Below are 24358 nucleotides of genomic sequence, written 5' to 3'. Positions count from 1 at the left end.
TTCTTTCTAATCAATAAAACCTTTACTTTTAATAACAAGATTCTTGGCAGTTTTTTTAAACAAAATTAACGCTCAAACAATATGAAAGAAAACAAAGCACAAAATACATTGTGCCAAAAAACACACACAACATTGACATTCAACAAAGCTTTTCATTTTATATGTACTACACTGAAATTTTATCGGTACTGTTACACAGCAGAGAACAACGCTAAATGAGCTCTTAAAATGAAAATTCTTTTCCAAAAAAGTACAAATTTTTCGGGTGGCAAGCACAAAAAAACTCATAAGATCATTTACTGTGAGATGCTAATTCTATTAACAGCACTTTGTCACCCTATATTTACAGAATAACTATGTAACAACTTTCATTCTTTCAGAACAGCTCTTTTGATTTTGATTTAATTTCCGAAGCTTTAATTTCATTTGTAACTTTGACGAAAATACTTAAGGCCTTCCTCTTTACCAGTATAGTTTTTTATTTATCGAACACCATCGGTCCTTGAAGTACATCTAACAAATAGTAGCTACAGCGGGATGTAACCAGTATTACAAAAGCGATCGGCAAAATACCACCAGTAGCTTTTTAAAAGTTTTCGATAAATATTTGCTTTTGGATGACAAATATGTATCGATTTGCTTATTCGACCTAATTACTTGCAGATATTTTCCTAACCGACAATCTGCTTTTTGATAATCCCACAGCCTTACAAATAATCACATAATTTTGCTAAAAGTAAATAAGCCACCACCAACGACTCCCAGAAGTGGTTAGATCCTCACTAACGCCCAGTATGAATATGCCTCTTAACAAATATCCAATCCCAAATATCAGAAATACTACCCAACATACAAACAGGGGACATTTGGTTTTGATTTTCTACGGTAACATTTTTGGTTGGTTAAAATTTGGTTTTTTCTTCCAATTTTTTTCAAATTTCAGTATACTTTCGAGCTGATATCAGAGCTTCATGAGTCCCCATTATTTTCTGTGGCTTGTGGGCTTCAATAAAGATGGCTATTATAATTCAAACACGGGCTCTAAGACTTCAATGTTATCACTTTTATATGAAAACTCTTGCTTCCGATCATTTAGTACCAGTTTCCATTATTTGGAAAGTAAATTCTTGGTTCATTTACGAGTAATACGTATTAAGAACAGAGAAAGCAAACCAACAGACGGTCCAGAATTTAGTGGAAAACTATTTAGAGGAACAGCCATAAGGAACTGATTTCTGAAATGTCCGTTGCAAAGGATTCGAATGCAATTCCAATACAATTGGCACATATGCTTCCATCTTGCCAACTGTATGGCCGCATCAGGGGCGGATCTAGACGTTCGCACCGTTCGCACATGCGACAGTCAAACTTTTAAAATTATGCTAAGAATCCGTCTCGTCCTTAACAACAACATTCTTGCTTATTGGCAAATTTCCCATTTGTGTTTTAAGTGTATTTGCTTGGGAATTATGCTTCAGTTATATTTGACAACTGAACACCGTGCAGGAGCAGGAAGATCCAAGGTCTGAATCATGCATGATTCAAACCTGGCCATAAACACAAGCAAAATCTTAAACACCATCTCTAATTCAATCTCGATCTTGATTCAATCTGATTCAAATCTCAAAGCATCCTGACTAAAAGACAACAAGGTACCAATGTAGTTAGATTAGGGTATTTCGGTGCACAGTATGATTAGTAGCACGTTCGCACCGATTCGCACAGCTTTTGTTTTAAAATATTTAACCAATCAAATTGCTAGATAGTGCGAACTTCGGTGCACAGTATGTTTTTTTAGTAAGGTCGCACCACTGGGCAAAGATTAATCTGTCCTCATTGCGTGTTTGTACAGTTTTGAGCTTATTTATGCCTGGCATGGGAATTTCTTCACTGGGGAATAGGAATTTTGTGTTATGGAGTCGACTGGCTACATGTATAACGAGTACGTTAAACCTGGTAATTTGGAAGACAAAGGTCGCTAGATTTTCAGAGTAACATTCGACACGGGATGTTTTCAAGTTTCCACATTCATTACCTCCTCCATGGATCAAGGGCCTACAAATTTCAATAAATGCACTGGACTGGGGTGATACCTGCGATTTGGCTCTGGCGAATAAATAATATTCAGGACGTTGGCAGAGTGAAAAATTTTTATTTGGACAAAACTTTCAAAGTGAACTTTTTCAATGTGGATTCTCAGTTCTTTATCAGCTTTCAGATATTTCCGGGTAAAGTTTACTTGCTTGGGTATTCCCCTGAATTCGAAGGGGTTTCTTCGGAGTAAAATACATGTTTACACGCTGATTTGGTTTAGCTATTAAACAATATTAGTTATTAAAAAGTGCAGGTTTTTGTGAATATTTGTGTACATTTGTTCTATTTTGTTAGTTATGAAAATTCATTGTAATGATATTTTTCATTTTTTGCGTGGCCTGGTTTGTCATCGTATACCATAAACAAATCGAGAAAGACGACTCGAATGTTTGCCTGATTATGAAAGGAAAACCGTGTCAATACGTTTAAGAATTTCAAGTTGTTTCTTGCTTTACGCTTGGCTAAAAAACAACACAAATGATTCTGTAGTATCAATTGAAAACTCAGATAAGGAATAAACAACAGTTTGACAACGTTCTAAATAAAGCCAATTTAATGTGCGTGTCGATTGCTCAAATGAGAAGGGGGCGAATATCCTTAAAAACTATGGGTGTGGTCAAGAATGATATTTCCGACCACACCCTTGTGTGCGACAGTCAGAATAATTTCTAGATCCGCCCCTGGGCCGCATGATCTTTGCTATATTGCAAGACTGGGCAGGACAATGCAACTGGTAATGCCTTCTTTTTTGCCATTGGTAGCGCTTTGATCATCTATTGAGGCAACACATCATTGCTGTCCTGTTGACACGATGAACTGGAGAAGAAGGCTTGGTAATTCTCAAAGCAGCACCCAGTTTACCTTTAACTGATAACATGCGAAGCTACTCTATGACAGCTATCTAAACCTCGCTATTCATTTGCATATCGTCGGTCTTGACCTCGTTTTCATAACAACCATTGATATCTTTAAAGTGAAAAACCCTTGAAAGCACTCTGTCTTTCACTATCTTTGCATCAGTGTGACCTGTTTTCTCAAGCTCCTTCATTTCTCGCACAAACCTTGCTCTCAGTAACACGGTTGTGTGATCTATTGCTGTTTTAGTCTCTCCTGTGTACAAAGACTTGTCTGATACAGATCCTGAAAAAATCATATGCTTTGAATGATTAGCTGCTGCAAATTTGAATATTTTAGACCCTTTCGTAAACTTATAATACGTTAGGATCTGCACATTTTTAACTTGCTGGTACTTCCTCGTAGAGATCTAAAAGTTTTAACGAACGCTTAGCGAACAAAAATTTGCTCGTATTATTCGCAAGTTTCGTTTTCTTCATTTATAGGGTTACTGGTCAGAGTTTCAAGTTTGTTCCTTCTCTAAACACAAAAAAGGCAATGAAATTCTGGGATAAAATGTTTGACTACAATCAGGGACTATTTGACACCAAAGATGAAGACATGAATAGTGTTCACGGCTTCTCTTTTACACGCCAATGTGACCACAATATGATGAAGTACAAACACACAGTATATCGTTTATATTTGATTGAATTCAAAGTTCTTATCAATCAAATAGATACTTTAAGAGGTCATGGAGGACTGGGTATTTTTCCTTTTTCGGATATTATTTTACGCTTTATAAGTTGTAAAATAGTCTAAATTGGGGTGAAATAACTTCAAGTATTATCAGATACATTTTTGCAACGAATGTGATGGCCAATTATCAGGCAATCAAAAGGGATTCATTCTTGCTGCTTGGTGCAACTTCAAGCAACTTGTAAGGTCGTTTACACGATCAAATTCTATAATCACACAAAAAGTGTGAAGTGAATATGATGTAAATTTTACCTGAATATGATCGTGCAAACCGGCCTAAAGTCAATGAACAAATGAATACACACGTCAAATTTTAACGTACCTAGTTGACTGCATTTCCTTTCACCTCGCTTATTCAAGTACACTTTCAGATAATTTTTGATTTTTTCAAAAGTGAATCCAACAACGAACAGGATCAGGGTTGTTATACCAATGTATTTGAACAACAGCTTATATATGTCAGGTGCGTTGAATATCGATTTTGTAGTGTCATAAATCCCAGCCTCAAGCCCTTTTGCCAACTAAGAAAGGAAAATGAAATGCTAGAAAAGTTCATATCAAATAGACGTTTTATAATGACGAGGTTGTCAAAATTGCGTCTTCTTGTTATAATATAAACGTGTTTGCAGGGACAGCTTGGCCCAGCAGGATACCGGGAAAACTCCCAATCAGCCCCTCAAAAGTGATTGAAAATAGTCCCTGGTTACAAGCTGAAATGGCCTCTAAACATTTATTTTTCCGCATTTTTTCCGGTTTATTTTGCTGCAAGCATGTCTCTATAGCAATGATCAGATGCAATCAACTATTAACAGCGATTAACTATGGTTCATAGCTGCTACGACAACTTTAACGGAAAGGGACAGTATATTATAAAAGTAAGAACTTTTTACTGCCTAAGAACCATTATTTAGGTTTCTATGTATGCATAATTCGCCACAATCATTTTATTTATACATAAAAAAAATAAAAAAGATTTAAACACAGTTACATAAATTAAAAGCAGAGATGAATGTACAGAGACTACTCAGATTAGTCCCAGTTCACATACACCTTCCGCCAGTTTTGTAATGGAAATTTGTTAAGGAAGTTTTTGACAACAAACACTATACTTACGGGCCTAGTAACGTCCTTTTCAGCCATTTTAATAATGACGTCAATGTTGTCACGATTTTCTAGGAAAAAGTTCTCAAGAAATTTCCCCAATGCATGGTTTGTTTTGTTGTCTTCTGATTGAGAAAATAATATACCAAAACTTGTTTCTGAGTTGGCAAATGCATTCAGCCTGTAGTGTAAGGCAGGAATATCTTTCTTTAAATCTGTCCAGTAATATTTCATAACGAGGATGTCCATTAATATTCCTGAAATGTGAGCAGTACGCATTAAAAAGTATAAAGCAAGAAAAGAAACAGAAAAATGAACTTGCTACAAGTAATACTTTGCAATAAAATAGTGACATGATATTGAGGAATGAAAAGAAAATGGTTGAATGAACAAAGAACAAACATGACTTCCTGCGTGTGTTTTCTCAAACACCATGTTGTAAATAACATGGTCATTTTCTGAAAGAATATGACACATTGAAATCGAAATAGACGCCAAGGAAAAATAGAAAAAACCGTGCATCTTATGTTCAAGGCAACCGAGAGATTTTGAAGGCCCTGTGGTAAGACCAGCAGATGTGACCCCCCAACAAGCGAAGGGAGCAGAAAATCTTTGCGACCGCGCCCTTTAGATTGGCTTAAGCCGTACATTCGTTTAGAATGTTATACTATTTACAAGCATAATCTCGTTACATTTAATTTATTCCATTTCAAAACAGAATTCATTTCTTTATGAGGTCCCTTAAACCTCGAGGCACTTGGACAATTTGCCCCCTTGCCCCTCTCTCGGCGGCCTTGCTTATGTTTGAAAATGGTTTAACCTAGTTCTACTTTTGATCAAACATTACTATCAAACTACCTTGATTCTTATCGTAATAAGAGGACCTCCGACGAAGGGGGGGGGGGCTGGAAGGCCAAGTTATTACGCAAAACAATAGACCGTTTTACAAAATCCTTTGTTTTAGGTGTTAAATTTTCCTTTAGCCCCCCACTTTCTAACCTGTGTTGGAGCCCATGAATAACACTGATTCTAACTTACAATGAAGTACGCTCATTTCTTTTTTAAGAGTCTATAAGAAGACCGAGCCCTAAGATTAACAAAAGATCAAGAAAACATAGTTCTCTTCACCATCAACCTTGCTCGAAAATCCTCGCCCGAAAAATGCTCGAAAACTCTTCCTTTAAAGTTGGGATTGGAATGATACTTTTCGACGATTGGGCACCTAGTTCTAATTTAATTAAAACATGGTCAAAACATGATCGAAATAAATAACCAGGAAGAAAAGCTCTTTTCGACATCTTATGTTTTCTTTTTCATATCATCTCATGTCACGCTTTGGAAAACCAAGAAACTGAATGCAATTAGTTTCTTGTAAGCAACTGAGTTCAGTTGTTAATCATAATTGCAATCATTAAGCAAAAGCATACACTACTAAGGAGCTGCCATTGTAACGTGAGGGTTTGTGAATTAGTTGGGTTGCGTGATGTATCTGTTATCAATCGTTATCTTGTTGTCAGGTATCTATTGTTTTACATCTATGTGTAGTTTCCGTTATTATGATTAATCGCTGTTGGTTGTCGCTTGTAATATGTAATTGCCCGCAACTCGCGCGCGAGTGAAGGGCTTATAGTCTGCCCCGCGTATAAGTAGCATATGGAAGCTTCAGTTCATGTTGTCAGCACTTTGTCAGCAGATTTTGTCACTTTTCTGCTGCCATGACAACTGTCAATCAATTTCATTGTCAATCAATCGGCTTTGTCGAGGAGGTCGTTAACCGCCACCTCTTTGTGCGGAAGGGAATTCTCTTCGGAGAGTTACTCTGCCAAGACTCTGTTAAAGGCCTTCGGTTTTTTTGGCACGAAAACTGTGCTGCATCACAGCTCGGTTCTCCGCAATGGATGGAAGTTTTGATTCGAAGTTTTGGGAATCAAAACCAGTCGAATGCCACACCTTTCTCCCAAAAACTTGACACCGTACGAGCAAAAGTTATGATTGTCGTGATTATAGCCTGTACATCGCTGTACGAATCCTTTATCGCAATCGATTTTAGCTGTACCCATTCTATCACGTGTCCATTTTCATACGTCCTTGCTTCACGAAAACGCAAAATAAATGTCAAACCCTAGAAAAACTTACTGATTTTCAAAAGGGCGTTGGACTTAAATCAAAGGCAAACTGAACACCAAAAATTCTTGATAAAAAGAATAGTTTAGCATCAACTAGAGCAGCTGTTTTTATAAAATTGCGAAAACCCAAGATGGTGTCTTCTTCGAATATCCTGACCTAAATTTTCAAAACAATCATTATCAAGGAACTAATTGTTTGCGGGCAGTACTAGCAAGAGCTATTTCTAGTATATTCAGTGTGTTCTATAATAATAGTTAGTCTTGTCTAGAATCTGATTGAAATACGTTGTTCTATTAGCTACGCTGTTGTTTTACTTGGCTTAGACCTCAGGGCCTAAGCACGCCAGTTTCTCCACGCTAGCAAAGAACCCAGAACGTTACAATGTTTTAAGGAACAAATTTAGCAAGTGAAAACCAACCGTTTAGCCTTCCACTTTTCATTTCCTCAATCAACTCTGGATACGTGGCAAAACCTAGAATAAATAATCATCGCTTACATATTTTAACATACTTTTTTGAAAATTTGAGAAACCTGCAAAATATAGCATAAATAATTAACTTTGTTTATTTTAGCATTTCCTAAAATATTGGATTAGAGTTGTATGAACTGCATTCCATTAATAAATTGTAATGAAGTATGGAAATAGTTGATATAGCAAAACGTCTCATAGTACATTGTTGTATTTTGTTGCGAAACTTAACATAACTTAATATAACGTTAAGTAAAGCAACGCCAGTTTTTTATCCTTTATCATCGGCCGTCCTTGTGGTTAAACTAACAATAAAGGTGCAATTTGGCTGTACGAAACCTATATAACTTTTAGAAAACTAGGACGGTTATTGCCAGATCAAAGAATTTTTGAGCAAGTCTTGTTTGGTTGCTAAACAACTGCTGAAGTAACCAAGCTATAAGCTGAATGGAGATACAATCATTTTACGTTGATGATTTAATGCCTGAGTTTAGGATACATTCACTGTCCCGTCGTCATCTTTTTAGCACGAACAAACTGCTCAATATATTTTATTTACCTTTAATTTCTGCTCCTTCTCTCATTGCAATCGTGAGCTCATATCTAGTTGCATTAAGTATTCCCACCTTGAAAATGACATTATTACAAGATAAAAGGAATATATAATATGACGGTAGAGTAATCAAGGCTGTTAGTCAAAATGCTGTGCAAAATCGGACACCAGCATGAAAGTTTGTCTACAAAGGTAGTTTTGGGCGCTGAACAAGATAAGATGCAGACCCCAGCTGAGAAATGCCCCCTAGTGCTTCTACATAGAAATAGACTAAATTTTATCTTATTATTTTGAAAATAATGTTTCATTCATCATCCAACGATCCATTAAAAGTTGACCCAAATTCTACCTTTTATAAGACCGAAAGCATCCCAAGTTTAGTATTTTTAATTGGAATGATCTGTTCAATCGCTAAAATTTTTTTGCAGCTGAAAATCCTTCGGATTTGGAGCTACTCTTATTTGATTAATTATACTCTTCTGCAAAAAGGGAATCTTACAAAGTAAAAATTACCAAAACAGGGTCTCTAAAAAAAGAATTCGTTGCTTTGGTAAGCCGCCATTTTTCTCTAAGCCAAAGACTACAAACTTTCTAATCAAAAGCTCAAATCAAACCACTTTCGAAACCAATGCATTAAATGAATTGCTGCCGTGGTTTGCTCGGCATCTATTAACTCTATTTTGTATCAACTGACAAGGGCAATTTACGTTTTGTTTGAAAGGAGATTTTTTTCAAAATTTCAAAAATTAAAGCTAGAATTGAAATAAAAACGTCCAAGCGTCTTGTTTTTAATAAGCTTTTGCTAATTTTCGAAGCCTTTCGTATCGTATCACCTCCAACTCCCAAATAGTCGGGGACTAAAAACTTACGCAAAAGAAGTGTCTTCTTCTTTTTGTGTTTTTTCCACTAAAAACTAGGCTTTTAGTTACTTTAATGAAAGCTGTACCCATTATTGCACCTTACTATGATCAAGACAAAGTACGTATTATTTCATGTTGCTATGACTTCACCAGACAATCGCCCCTCTGCAGAATCCCATCCTGCCTTTGCCGCCATTAATTTTTTGGGAATATTGCATCACACACTGTTCAGTTATGCAGTGATTTAGCAACGCTTGTTCGCGGCCGTTTCGTTGACCGTCACGTTGCATGCTATTTCGTCCTTTATTAGAAGTAGCATCCATCAACGTGCTTGGTCTTTTAAACCAAGATAATAGACACATTTTCCTGAAAAGTCTTCTTTAGATATCGTATGCACCCGGGGAAGGTGAGAAATTATGCTTACATACAGAGATGAAATTGATCACCTTTTTTGACAGTCTTATCATTTTGAGCCCCCCCCCCCCCCAACTTCTATCAAATTCTGCCTCTTACTTGTACCAAGCCTGTAAAACCCTTGAAACATCCTTAGAATGACCGTTATTGATTGAGCATTCATTTGTTGTTGTAATTGTGATAATGATACATTTTATGAGAAACATAAATGATTCATTCTTAAGTTTTCTATGATGAAAACTATTACATTTAGTCGCTCTGATTTCACTGTGAAACGACCCCAGTTTTAGAAATCTATGTCCAAATCGAGGTACGTTTTAACCCCCCCCCTCCTTTGTCTGAGAAATCATGGACACGAAAGAGGATATGAAAATAAAAGGATGCACCCATCGGGCAGATACCTCAGGTGGAAAAGAACGATTTAAAAAGTAATGAAATCGAACATCTAAATGCCTCATTATAATCTACCTTACGAATTTAAAGTAATGAATTCGAAACCAAGCCATAATTGTTTGATAAATTCTAACATTTGTGAATAGCATGGCTTCGTATACAATAGTGTGTATTTGGAGCAATGGCAAAGTGACCTATGCAGTTCAAAGGAACAAGTGGAAAAATACTTTGCCTGTGAACAATCAGGTTTGATATCCATTTTCAATAAACAAATGCATAAGGATAATCACAAAAATTTCGAATACTTACAAAAACTTCCCTTTGTTGCTGAAAGCAAAGTGTCTTAGACTATGATCTGCGAACTCGATTAAAAATAACACTAATCATATTTTCGCTCAATAAGCCTTCTCAGAATTTCGTAATCCAGAGATCTCTGTAGACCGGATTACTTGCATTAAATACATATTCATGCCTGTCTGTCAATAAGGATGTTTAGCACACGAGAAAACTAAGATTAACATTACCGTCTTCCCTTCGATGTTAATTGGGCCATCGTTCAGTGACTGGGTCATACCAGTAATTAGAGATGCTGTAAAAATACCGGATAATGAGATGCCAACTGTTATCCAAACGATTCCAAAGGCCCTCGCTGCTAATGTTTTTGGAGTCTTATCTCCGTACCTACAACAACGAAATTTAGAAAGTTGAATTTGGCACGAAAGCAGAACTAAATGTTAGCGATATGGTTTCCTATGTCTTTGCTCTAGCCACATATTCCCAAATATAATGCTAGCATAGTGAAAATCCCACAATTTTTTCTAATTTAAAGATTTTCTACTTTCAACAAGGTATCTTTACTTTTGATAATTCAAATCTACCGATGATTTGAACAAATTTTTACTTCCTATGAAAGTACGAATAACTAGGACCTTTCTGTCCTTACTGTAATTACCAGGGGATTTCTCTTTAAAAATTTAAGCTCTTTATTGAGATCAAGGGCTCTCGTCTGTATTACGAATCATTGTATCTCAACTAGTCATTACATTATAGTCCATACAATAATATATTTACGTGATCCTTAATTATAAATATCACCAGGCTATAAAGAAAAGGGTAACAGTGTAGATAACAATTATATTGGAATTAGCATGCATTTTCATCATAACGTTTCATTTTATCACTGGCAATAACATAGGAAAGTCTTAATAAATGTAGCTGTGCAAGCGTTAAATAAAAATGTTTCAAAGAAGGATGCTTGAAGAACGCCGCACGTATGTCAACAAAAACATGAGCTCTGTTGGTTGCCTACAAGGTATGTTATTTAAATGAACAATGCTTAATTAGTATATAGCATCGAACATCACTGCGACCATATGTAACGGGCAGTCCTCATAACACTCCCTCCCAGTCAATACGCAAAGCACTTGGCTAGCTGCCTATCAAAGAAGTGATTTTGATTTTGAATGGAACAACTATTATGATACACAAATCTTTGCAAAATCATGTACAACAATACAATAACCTATTCGTTAGCCGCTTGTTTTACAGGTCCAAATTGTTAAACATTTTATATATATATTTTTTCTGTATTGATATGTATGGATTATGAAATAACATGTGCCTTTCAACGCACTGGTTGATGCAACAAAGTGTCACGTCATTGACATCATCTTAAAGGATGAGAGACGAGAATATTTGAAGTAGCTGCGTCTTCAACAGTCGTTTTTAATACGCTTAATGCAGCACAAAAGCTTAAAACTTCAGCCGATTTTTACCAGACGCAAAACCATGTGACAATGAGAATATTGACAATTTATCAATCCATAAAAGCTTTAAGCCTAAATCTAGGCCTGTTTTCTGAAGAGATATACCTCCACAATCCATTCCATCCTTTTTGGAGTCTCGCGAGGTATTAAAGTTAACAGCCTGATTTCAAAGTGCAATGGAAATTTTTGCATTAATTAAAATGCATTTGCAGTAAGCTATTTAGACCGAGCCCGCCAGGGCTTCTGTTTAATCAGCTTTTGCAAATCCTGAGTAACCAATAACAAATGTGTGATTCAAAGCAAGTAATCGGTTTTATTCTTAATCTGTCTCCTAAGCTTCTTGAAAACATGATCAGGTCGGCAGCTACTAAAATTTTTAGCAAGAGTCAGAAGAATTTAGTGTATAGTATACTCCGTGCTGGGCACGATTAGTGAAAGCACAGACCGGGAATATCTTAATCTCGTAGATTCCTTTACAGAACTATGAAAAACCCATTAGCATGTTTCCATCTTCGCAGAACTCAAAAATTCCTTGACAGGCAAATTTCATGCTAGTTCGAAGGTTGCTCTTTTCTAACGTCAGCTGTAAGGGCATGACCAGCCAATTCTTTGGCTTCATACAACCTGCGTTAGGGAAGTATCATTTGCTAAAGTTTTTGTCTTTAAAAGAAAATTAAACTGCAAGAACTACAGTTTTGAAAACCATGGATATCTATCTCCAACAATCTATTATTCCTAGAAAAATGCAGTTTTCCAATTAAACTTAATGTTTTGTTTGGACAGTCAGATTTCTCTCTCCGCACATTGGCTTTTTCATCAATTCAAAGTTTACCGCAATGGGCTATCTGCATCGAATTCTATATGAACAGGCGTTATGCAAAGAGGTATCAAATGAAATGCACGATATGTTTATTCTTGTCGTCCAAGTAAACCAAGTTCAATCTAAAGCTGCACAACTCTTAAAAAATATTCTCTTTCGATTTCCTCTTGTTGCATTGCATAAATTGCGGAGAGATCAGATAATTGCTACTTTTTGATGGATGGAATGATTAAAACATAAAAGTTATAAAATCAAATTGAATTGAAAAAAATAAACGAAGAAGCTTGTTATTGACAAAAAATCAAAACCTTACCCTACAGTAGTCATGCTGACATAGGCCCACCATAATCCTTCCCAGAAGCCATGGAAAAAGTCTTGAGGAAATTCATCTCCATTTCTTCCACAGTCCTTGAAAACAGAATATGGCAAAAACGTCTTTGTACGAATGTCAGTAAAATATGCTGTCTTGAGCCATGAATAATTCTAGAAGTCCTTAAAGGCTCTTGCGCAACCGGCATGCTTAGCGGCAGTTGTCTTGAGAGATTGACTGTGCTTGCATTTTCATGCAGTACGATATTAGGCCGGTTTTGAAAATTAAGTCGCAAAGCATGCCGGTTGTGCGAGAGCCATTAAGGTCACATCTACTTTTCAAAGCGGTATGAAAATATATCCCAAGGATTCATAACAAATGTGGTACATGGCTTTGGAAAAAGCAAACATTAAGTAAACTAAAACTTTTCGTCTGACACTCTTCAGAGTTTAAAACGTCAGAACATAGATCGAAAACTCTACGCTAGGAAATATATATACCCAGTTGTAGATCGAAATAGGCCAATCAGAAACACGAGCACATGACTGTTGAGGTTGACCAATCAGTGCCGCTTGCCTATTGATGAAAACGAAAACGAACTCCTTTTGTCTACACAGTAGCCGTTTTTTCGTGCTTATGTAGATAGATTCCAAAACTGCTAGGTAGAACGACGATCGGGCTTTACCAATAATCCGAAACACGTCGTCTTTATAGTTTTTTGCACAATCTGGGTTTTCCAGTAAATGCTGCCCGATAGCAGAATCGCAGGTTTTAGTTGTAATTTTAGATTTGCAAGACCGAGGTGGCGTTTGCTTTTTTCAAAGCCATTTTCAAGTTTTGTACCACCAAAAGATGGTTTAAATGTAGTACAGTTGACATCCGCTATCTCGAAGTCTGAAGGGAAACGAAAAATTGTTCGAGATAGCGAATGTTTGAGTTATCGGAGGACCCCAAAAATCAAATTTTGTTCAAATTTGGAAGGTTTAACAGGCAGCAATAAAGCATATGAAGTCACTAATACAAAAATACAAGTCAAACTAAATCATTAAGAAAAATAACCATCTTATGTTATTTGTTTTCTCTTTCTAACCAGTTCTGTCTCTATAACACCATTCATTTTGACGAAATGCTCACGGAGCAAGTCTTTAAAAGGGCCATCTTCGTCTGATGCTGCTTGATATTGATTTTCGGAAGAAAGGCCAGCTTTGGTAAAGCAGCTAACGCTTGTCATTTCAGATACCAAGAACCACGATGCGGCTAATATGTCCATTACATCCAAAATGCTAATTTTTGGTAGAGACTTTTGTTGATCAATTGCTCGGATGTATTTCTGCACCAAAACTGTTTGGCACTTTTCCTTTAAACTTTGGATTACCCCTTGATCTATTCCATTGGCTGTGTCATAGATGTTGTGTTTGGCGGCAGGAACACAAGCTTGATTGCTTTGAGGTTTCCTACTTTTCGATGTGCTGGACAGTTGTCGACAACAAGAGCAACCTTTTGTTTTTGTGCCAGAAATTTGTTGTCCAGTTCTTCTACCCATTCTTGAAACAATTCGCCACTTATCCAGCTTTTTTTCTGATGTCTATAACGGCAAGGCAAAGACCTAATCCCATTGAAGCATCTTGGTTTTTTTGATTTTCCAATTTCAAACATAGAAAGCTTTTCTCCAACAGCACTGGCAGCTGCCATTCCTGTCAGGCGGACTTTGCTGTGCTTACCTCCAATGCAACTTTCAGACTTCAAATGCATTTACTTGTCAGGCATACACTGATATAACAGTCCAAACTCATCTGCATTATAAATATCTTCAAGTTTGTACTGTGAAAGCAGGGTGGGCAATGATGTCACATTCCATGGTGGTACCTTTTCTGTAGTGACTGAATTTGCTTCACCAGAACTCTTCTTGAATGTGACACTGTATCGCTCTTGCCAACGACGAATCCAATCATCTGCCGCTTGAAAGTCGTATAATATAACCCTGCTTCTTTTGCATAGAACTTCGCCTTTCCTTTGAAAACAGCGCCTCCAATAGGTACGTATTGACTTCTAACAGTAAGAAACCACTGGAAAATTGCCTTGTTTGAGTTTTCATGATTTCCACCTCTTGTTTTTCTGCACTTTAGATTTCTTGCTTGGAAGTCGTCAAATATTTTTGTTTGTTTTTCACTCATGTTGAAAGTGTGTTCTTGGGAACAATGTACTTTTCCGCAAAATTTTTATTAGATGCCCCTTTCTCTAACTCTTTTAGTGCTTCGTACTTTTCTTTCAAAGTCTTGTTTGTAACAGAACGCTTTGTAGCAGTTGCCATTGCTTCTTTGAACTCTCTGACTGTTTCTCAACTTGTTTACTTGACCCGTACACGAGAAAGGAAATGAGCGAGCACTGAATTGGCTTTGCTTTCTCAAATCGAATCGCATGTTTTGACTGATTTTCAAGATTTTTCAAGACTTTCATTTTCAAACAATAGCCAAGTATAATACACGCATTTTATTTTATAAGCAAGTGCTCTATAAGCAAGTCAGTACTCAGATACGCAAAAACTCAAGGAATTCCTAGTACTGGATGGGAGACTGCTAAGGAAGCTAAGGTTGAGCTTTGATGGCGGTTCTGACGACTACATATCAATCAATGAAATGTATAATTTTTGAAAAGTACAAAACGTCTGTCAAGTTTTCTTCATCGAGAAATATGTTAGAGAATTCGTACCAAAACGCAAGGAGAAGTCTCAAGAAACGCATTCAAAATTCATGAGTACTGTACATGCAAATTAATGAGTACTGCTCATTAGTAACATCACTTATATTATAGTATACAACATGTTTAACAAAGAAAACGAAAATGTGTTATTTTCAATTTGTCCAGCCTCCCCCACCCCCCGATTGTTCGAATGCCGACTTTTATTATATAAGACCATTTCCAAACCCCCCCCCCCCCCCGATTATTCTGATCCCCCCGTTAATTCGGCATTCGAGAGTACGTAAATCCTGTAAGCCATTCACTCTATAATCTGTGACGCGAGTAATCTGAACCTGTTACTTTTGGTTAGTACCTTCATGTTAGTATACAGTGGTTTTAAAAGTATGGCGAGTGCAGCAAATAGACTTAATAATAGAGTAACAATTGACGGTAATATTGTGTATGTTGAGGGCCAAATTCCTATCGCGGTCGTTACAAGCATTGAAATGGATTCTTATATCAAAGGGTATCATACTTATCAAGATAAATGGACACCGCAGATTGGCGAAAAACTAAAGACTGCAATAGAACCTGATAATATTATGGATACGTATGCCGTTTGCGTTTTGAAAAACAATGACATTGTTGGTCATCTACCAAAGGGAAAAATGGGAAATTTGCGAAAACAATCTTTTTTTTCTTGAGAGCTGACCAGTACAGTTATTGTCATGCAATTGTAAAAGGGTGATGACATGTACGTCCCTTGCACATTGATGTAGAAGGGTCAAAACGTTTTATTGTCAGACTGCAAGAATAGTTATCACTTACTTAATAAAACATTTAAATTGTATTATAACACTGTCTTTTTGATCTGTTAACTGTCATCTGCCGTTTAAACAGATTTTTTACTCGTATTTTTAATTTTCTCACATAACCAATAACAAAAAAGTTCGAGATAGCGAACACTTTTCGTCCAGGGGAAACAGAAAACGGTTCGGCATAACGAATATTCGAAATAGCGGGCAGTCAATATAGCGAACGTTTTTTCTGTATACGTAACCCTATAGCAAAACCAAGGGAAACAGAAATTGGTTCGAAATAGCGAATGTTCGAGATAGCGGGCAGTCAAGATAGCGGATGTCAACTGTATTCAACATGCAACACATCAGATATGCCTAATATTAGCATCTATAAACCGCGCTCTCGAAGTTCTTAAGTTTCTATACCAATTCACTATATATATTTCTTTACATTATCTTTCTTTGTGGTTAAATTTAACATTAAAATTCAACAGCTTTCGAGGAGTTGGTGGCCCCAATATTAACGGATCATGGAGCGAAACCCAAACGAAAATCCAAGTACAATGCTATTGATATACTTTTAGAGAACATGGCAAAAATCTTCCTGATACTTTTTTTAAAGCTATCTGTTTTATGACTTCATTTACGTTTATCCTAGTTAGAAGTATTGATAGGGAAATAGGAAAGAGAAACAAAACGTCCTCCCCCCCTTAATCTTTCTTAAAAATATAAATAAAAATACACACCAAAATCCAGACAATGATGCCGGCATCTATTGCAAGAAGCAGAGAAATGCAGAACAGGGGCCAGTTGGACGAGATCGATGTTGCAAATTTGTTGAAATGTTTCATGCTTATTTCTTCGCTGGTTATATAAACGACGCCTTTTGTGGGTATGGTTGCAATGAATATATCGCCAACAGCCTTCTTCGCATTTGAGTAGGTAACAAATGGCAAAAGAACAGTTGAAGACATAAACATAATAAGAGCTTCAGTAGTCGTTTTGTACGGTTTCAAGTACCGGATACTTGTGCATTTGTTGCAACACACCGATAGTGCTTGCTTGAGAATGCCTGTGAAAGATAAAAGTGTCACATTTTATTTCAAAATGTAATAAATGTGATATGCCATCATCCTTGAGGTGTGCAGATAGTAATACCATTGGTACGGCGCAGTGATTAGGGTCGCGGGCTACAGATCCAAGGGTCTGGGGTTCGAGCTCCTGCTATAAGCAAAGAGAGGGACCCCAGCAATAGTTTAAAAGAAATTTATCTAGTGCCACCCTTAAAGGAACGATTTTGGTGTACATAACCGGACCCCTTGTCTAAAAGAAATTACTCCGCAGTTGAGATGATGGGTTCTGTTGTTAAGCTAGTGTCTTTGTAATTAAACAGAGCAAAGAAACGAAAATTTCTTTGCGGGCTAGCATCTAAAGATGACAGCATGTGGCCTTAAGAGTTTCTTGTTCCTGACGGTGGCATTATTGTTCAAAACAGATCATTAAATGTGTATTTCATAAACAAGTTTATTGCCATCCCCAAACAGCAGCTTGACTTTTATTTCCGCTTTTTATGTTGAAATTCATGCGAACTGATCCGTCGAGTCTGCAACAACTTTTTAGCCTGCTCGCCATCTGCTTATGCAAGAAACCCCTAGATCTTTGAAAAAGCTTAGATGCAAGAAAATATCGAGATTCGTTGTTTTACTATAAATTGTGGCTATAAATTGTGGCTAGAAAGCAAGGCCAAAAACACAAACAGTTGCAAAGTAAAGATACATGCAAAGTGCTAACAATGTCATTCACTGCGAATGAATGAAACCGGCTTCCCAATTCACGGTTGCTGGCAGTGATAAAATATTCAAACTTGAAAAGCTCTTATCTTTAGTGGGTCCTGTGAAAAGTAGCTCCGTATCGAAAAGCGTGTACTCAAAACGATAATCAAAATTTTTGGATTTGCATAATCCGGTTATAACGTACTTTAAGGGACCAGCGTATTAAGTTCCTTATATCCGAAGTACGTTGTAACGAGGTTAAGTAAAAACCAAGCACACCTTTTGCTGGGACCAAGCACACCAGTACGTTATATCCGAAAGTACGTAATAACCGAGTACGTTATAACGGGATTCTACTGTACACACACAGAATGTCTTTAAAGCATCATCATGTGTCGAAAACGGAAGGAATGATCTGTAGCACAGAAGCTAAAATCTCGGACATAAGGTGGTGAGATGTTTCACCGCCCCCCTCCCAAAGTCCAGAAAAGTTGTCAACCTTCCTCTAGATACAAACATCCTAGAAGGCAAACCTTCCTCACAAAACCATAGCAAGTGATTTTGGCTTGTGGTTTAGCTTGTGGCTTGGGTGCGTCATAGGAGCTTCCATCGTTTTTCGTGGACCTTCCTCCGGTCAGTGGACGTGCGACCGTAATGTTTTTCTAACTCTGCCTCCTCTATGGATATATGTTTCTAAAACACATACGCTCCAACTTTGAATGGGGGGAGGTAGGTCGAGGCTAAACGCTACCAGGCATGTGTATAGAGATTTGTCTGGACAGCCCTTTCTAAGATTGTAGCTTTAGAATTAGCGAACCTAATTCCATTATTAAAAAGTTACCAGGAACTAGACTAAAAGAAGCAAGAAACAGCATTATATTAGCATATATTACATAGTAGCAAGAAATAATATTACAGACCCGATACACCTGTAACAAAGTTTACATATTACGACAATGGATTGTGCTTTTACGTAAATAGCTTTTACTTCCACTCGACAAGTTTATACTTCCACATGACATGTTTAACGGTGCAAGAAAGAGTGTTTATTCTATGTTTGTGTTTGGGGATGTTCGTTGTTTAAAGTTTAAACTTCATTAGAATAAAGCATGAAAAATCCATGAGAATTTATTTTGAATATTTGATGAAAAGGTTTAACTAAGTTCTTTCAATACTTTAAGCAGTTTTTGAAGTAGAAGGACCTTAGTAGATTTATATTGGGTCATCTGCGGTTGGATATTCTGGTATCCCTATTGACTGAAGCCTTTCAATTTATGAAGACAATCCTCGAAGAGTTCTCTTTAAAAGATTCAACTAAAAACGTATACTGGGTTCCGGAGTACACTTTTTAACTTTGCGCTACATAATTAACCAATTTTGAAAACACTGACTGAGTCTATGACACTGATCCCAAGCATAATGCTTTGTGGTAAGATATATGTAACTTTTTGAAAAAGAAGTTGACGGATTCAATACCATAAAGAATTTTCACGACCCAAATAGCCCATTGTAAACTGTCCACTAGTACATTTTGCGAGCTTAGTTCTTCCGAAAATAATACATTAAACTGCATTAAAAGCAATTTCAGTTTCAAGTGAATAATACAGCCCGTCCCTAAAAGTTTTCCTTGAAAAACCCATTGTTACTTTCCAATGAAGATCTATTACGTTTTACAGTTACGTTTTAGAAGCCCTTCCCCAATAAGACTGTTTTGAACCGCCCCCTTGTCTGGAGCAAATGAAACATTTGAATAGGTAGGCTAAACACTTTCACAAATCTATTCCTCAAGCTGGTGGTACTTTGTTTCGTCACCTTCATAGTAAACTTTGAAATTTGAAAAGAAAATGAAATGTTGATAGGCGAAATATTTTTACTAGCCTTCATAAATTGGCTGTTTTTTCATCCGTTTTGTTCCTCTTCTTGAGGAAATTTTTCTTTGAGGCATTGACTTATTTCATGAAAGAGAAAATGGGGTTAAGGGCTTGCTTGACAAAGCTTTTTGAGAACTCCACGATGATTGATCAAGGAGATTTCATCGCTGAAAATAACTCTAAAAAAGTCACTGCTTTTGCAAGAAATGAATGAATCCGAAAATCGCATTGTGGTGCCCAGGAAGGAATTCGATAAATGGAAAATAGCTAAGCATCTACCACCCATTCCGAAAATCCTTGGAGCGCAATGTGACAAGAACTGACAATAGTGCAACTAACCAACAGTATTGGTTGTAACTGAGCAAAATTGAAGCTCTTTGAATGCTTCAAAAAATATGTATAGATTGTACCCAACATATCCCCTGGTGCCTGAATTCCCGCTACGTTTTTAGCCCTATTCGCGATTCCAGACCATCAATTCCTGATTCCAGGTGTTATCGATTCCAAATACCGCTCACAAATATTTGTCCATTCCCGATTATCGACCCAGAAAATGATGATTCCAGCCACCCTGCAAAATATATTGGTTGCCCTCTATACTGGTTAACCATGCTTTCGGCAAGCGTACTATGTCATGCCAATTCTCTTGGAGAGAAGTTGTTTTTCTTTGTAAGTTTGAGCAACGCAAAAAACGAGCTAAGATACGAGATAGACCTTGAAGAGGATACATTAAAACGATACATTAGGGTAAACACAAGAAGTATTTGGGCAAATAATTTTTTGTTAGGCTATTTGATCAATGTTTCAACGTCAACCCCTTATAATGTTTTCCAAAGGAGCCTTGGTACTGCGAATTTCAATAGCACGGAAGACAGAAACATATCATATCATACTGAGGTACTTTTTGTCTGAAACTCTTTATTGTATAAACGTTTGCAGACATCATCCGAAGCTTAAGTATCGGACGAAAAGAACTTCGGTATGATATATGTTTCCGCTCTTCCGTGCTATTTTCATACAAAGATTCCCTAACCGAATCTAGACAGACTGACAATGGTCAAGTTCGTAAACACGATTCGTTTGCACCTTAAAACGGTAAGTAATTTATACCTATTCAAGTGTTGTAATCTTGTAGCTTTGAAATGCGACTAGAACGATATAATTTAGATCCTCTACTAAAGCTGCGAGAGTCTTTCTTTATGGATTACCTAATTAACAGTACACTAACCCTCGACTAGTAAAATCTCATCACAAAATCTCATCAGAATTACGAACGATTATACTTCCTATTACTCGTCGTTTTTACAGCCGTATAGCTTACCACAAAGGTAATAAATTAAGGCTCAGTGACATTATCGTTAAATGTTCCGCATAGAAGTTTCAGAATCAATCTGATAACAAATGATATGCGCTGCATTTATATATCGATAAGGAAAAGGCCCACCGAAAGGCAAAGAAAAATATCTTACCAGGCAACAAGCCAACGACATTCTTAGTTGCAGGATCGATGTAAATATACGGAGGATGCTCGATGAACTGGACATCAACGGTTGTGTTGCAAATACAGTCGAAATTGTACACATCTTCGCAACCCCTATATCCTCTCAACAAATGAATTTCATCAGCTAACTCAAAACGCAATTTGCAGATCGACGGAGTACAGTTCAAAGACGCTCCAACGGAACAATATACGGTCAGCAATTGTAGCAAAAGTCCCAGAGCAATCTGTTCTGTGTTCATTGCGTCTCATTGAATAATTTCATGTATCCGTCAACTCACGAGCTCAACATCAAATTTTGGTGTTACTTTATTCGATTATGAAAAGTAAATAGCTCGGCTCTTCACCACCTGCATGCAAGTTATATGATGGAGGATTGATAAGCAAGCGGATATATGGAGTCTTTTTCACCAAAAATAGCAGAACATTGTGTATTAGACAAAGCTAAACTGCTGACTGCAATCAATGGCTATTTCAAGGCATAGTTACTGGTGCGTAGCTTTCTGATTGAAGAAATCCGATATTCAACTGCCTAAGCATTGGACCAGTATCAATGAATCAACACGACATAGCAGGTTGCAACATTGATTATTGTGCTGCTTTGTTTTAACAACAACTAAACAGCCAGTTTAACGGCTATTTTGTCAAAGTCTATAGTAAATAGAACCTAATAGGATCTACGCATGCCTGAAATGATAGGTAGATATTACAAAGAGAAAGAAGTTAATATTTCGAAATGCAAAGGGTACAGAGGTGTACCAACAGCAATACTGGGATGAGGGAGGGTTGTAAACCTTTTTGGTGAATATTAATGCTCTTTTCCGTGTTTCATTGTTGATTATAATGATTGTATCAACTCTAGAAACTGCAGTCTCCAAGCGCCCACCCACTCTCTTAAGCAATGTCAAAAAATTTAAGCCTCGTACACTTATCACAAATATGATAAAAAGTTATCATTGATAAAATGAAAGGGACAGATATGAAGGGTATCTACGGGCAATAGGTTTTAAGAAAAGCGATGGAACGATTGAAGGCACCAGAAAACTACTCGATAAGCACACAACTTGGACACTTAGAAGCTACCTTCGAATGTTACGAAAAAGAAAGTAAAGGTTTAATCCGTTTTTAAAAAGAATCATGTCATTGACAACAAAATTTCGTAACTAATGAGGAGTTAAATAAAGATTAAACAATTCATAAAAGTTTCTATATAAAGAGATCCCTTTAAAACAGAATGCTTATTATCAAAATGTTTTCAATGAACTCAAATATTTGGAAGAAATATGGCTGTCTTATCCATAATAATTTCGAGAAAAAAATTTCTTACTGCCTGACCATTATCTTTGCAGTGCTTGACCATTAAAATTGGGCAAAATTTCATTCGGAGGAAGGTCAAGGCGTTCTTTGAACTCTGAAAATAATAGCTAAAGAACATGCCTAGCTCAAGACCAAAAACAATTTTCAAATTCAAAAATTTCTTCTTGTGCTTAAAAAAACCAAGAAGGTTTATCATCTAGTATATATTTCTACTGAAATAGTCATGCAAAACGATTAAAAATAATAATACTAATACTTTTCATACAGGATTGCTCTATCAGCTATATTTTAAGCTATTATCCAGTGGTCTTGAAATCAAGTTGGATAGTATTTAGCTGCAAAAAAGTAAATGCTGAAATGAAAATGCTCAAGACTCAAATTATCCAAAAAATAAGCACATCGAGCCAAATTAGCTGCTTATGAAAAAAGAGTAGATTGTTAAAACATGGAGTCGCTGTGTTATCACATAAACGATGTTTGCTCATTCATCGCCATTTTTCATATTCACACATAATTCAGAACTCCAAAAAGGGTAAGGGAGTGATTTGGCACCCTTGTTTTCGAAAACGCTTTTAAAAAGAGTATCTTCGGGTGTTGACCAAAAATTTTACGCCGTTGGGTGTCATTAAAACGACAGTGAGCTACGTGGCATAGTACTTTTGTTCGCCATAGCCCTTAAGATATTGCGGCTATTTCAAAATGTATGTCTATCTAAATTACGAAATTCGGCAGAAAGCTTTTTCAATCATCTCATCTAACGCCCCGGCCAAACGACTCAACAAAGTCGAGTCAACAAAGTTGAGTAACATGTTTACTGAAAAGTTGAGTCGCTTGGCCACCCCATACTCAACAACGCTGAACAACACTGAACATAACTCAACATTGTTTAGCGAAATGTTGAATGAAAAGTTGAGTCGTTTTGCAAGAGCTTAATACCCTTAATATCATAAATATGAAATATTGGATTCGTTTGGGACGTTATTATAGTCAAAATTTTCCGTGAAATTCAACAAAAGAAACCGACCTTCTGATCTCACCATTAATGGATTTTTTGGAGTCAAAGTTTGAAAAACAATATCTCAAGCAATAGGTTCTTAGAATGATTGGATGATATGCCGATGTTTTTTTCTTTAGAGATATCGCACTGGGACAGGTGTGGATCAATTCAAAAGATGGACTGTTGAATATCTTTAAGTGGCCCTCATTTCAGTGGCGCTAGTATCGAACAAGATGTCACATTAAAATCGAGATTCATAGCAGATCAAAAAATTGTATTTATTGGAAAAAACACATCGTTTGTTTCAGCAAAATATCTTGATATTTTATGGATGCAGTAATCTACCGATTTTTCAAACGATTTCAGCAACTGGGCCAGTGATGGCATTAGAACTTGCCTTTGTTTAAGACAGCATTTTCTGAACACTTGAGCTAGTGTTACGCAATGTAATCTTTTGGAAACTTGTCTCGCAATGGTACTTAAAGAGGCTTCCAAAGATTTGTTACACGAAACAACGAATTTGCAACTTACATCAATTGAGACCATGCAGAAACATAGTCAAACCTAACATTGCAACCAAGTTGCACAATCGATGTTATACAGAGGAATGGCCACAGAAACACCAGCCTGAAGTAGAATTAGATCATTGCCTGAAGTAGAACGGTGTTGAAAGAGCGAAAAATTGCGACACAGAAATTGCATGTTGCATATAAATTGCATGTTACACGTTCCAATCGGGACAATGTCATTGGGAGACAAGTTGCAAAAACATTTGCACCGTGTAACACTAGCTTTATCAGCATCAACGGCTCTAAAAGGGACCTATTAAAGGGGGTCTAGAGCCGCGAAACCATGCAAAAATCAACTAATATCCGCAATCTGCGGACATTAGTTATTCCAATACGCGCCAAGACGCAACCGCAA

General features: G+C 36.8%; 1 protein-coding gene across 1 annotated transcript; it reads right to left on the bottom strand.

The window, feature by feature from the left end:
* Window positions 1-132: 132 nt before the first annotated feature.
* Window positions 133-22534, bottom strand: LOC135690598 (uncharacterized). Its single transcript, XM_065208196.2, has 9 exons — window positions 21092-22534; window positions 16726-17051; window positions 12504-12598; window positions 10129-10285; window positions 7944-8010; window positions 7334-7387; window positions 4801-5045; window positions 4010-4208; window positions 133-3234 (listed from the first exon to the last, which is right to left on the bottom strand). The coding sequence occupies exons 1-9, from the start codon at window positions 21360-21362 to the stop codon at window positions 2996-2998; spliced, it is 1653 nt and encodes a 550-aa protein (XP_065064268.1). The 5' UTR covers window positions 21363-22534; the 3' UTR covers window positions 133-2995.
* Window positions 22535-24358: the final 1824 nt, after the last annotated feature.

Source organism: Rhopilema esculentum, chromosome 4 (genome assembly GCF_057945365.1).
Source record: "Rhopilema esculentum isolate cy_ngs chromosome 4, ASM5794536v1, whole genome shotgun sequence".
In the NCBI taxonomy this organism is placed as follows: domain Eukaryota; kingdom Metazoa; phylum Cnidaria; class Scyphozoa; order Rhizostomeae; family Rhizostomatidae; genus Rhopilema; species Rhopilema esculentum.
Note: the sequence above shows the minus strand (reverse complement) of the source record. Positions and strands in the feature narration are given on the sequence as shown.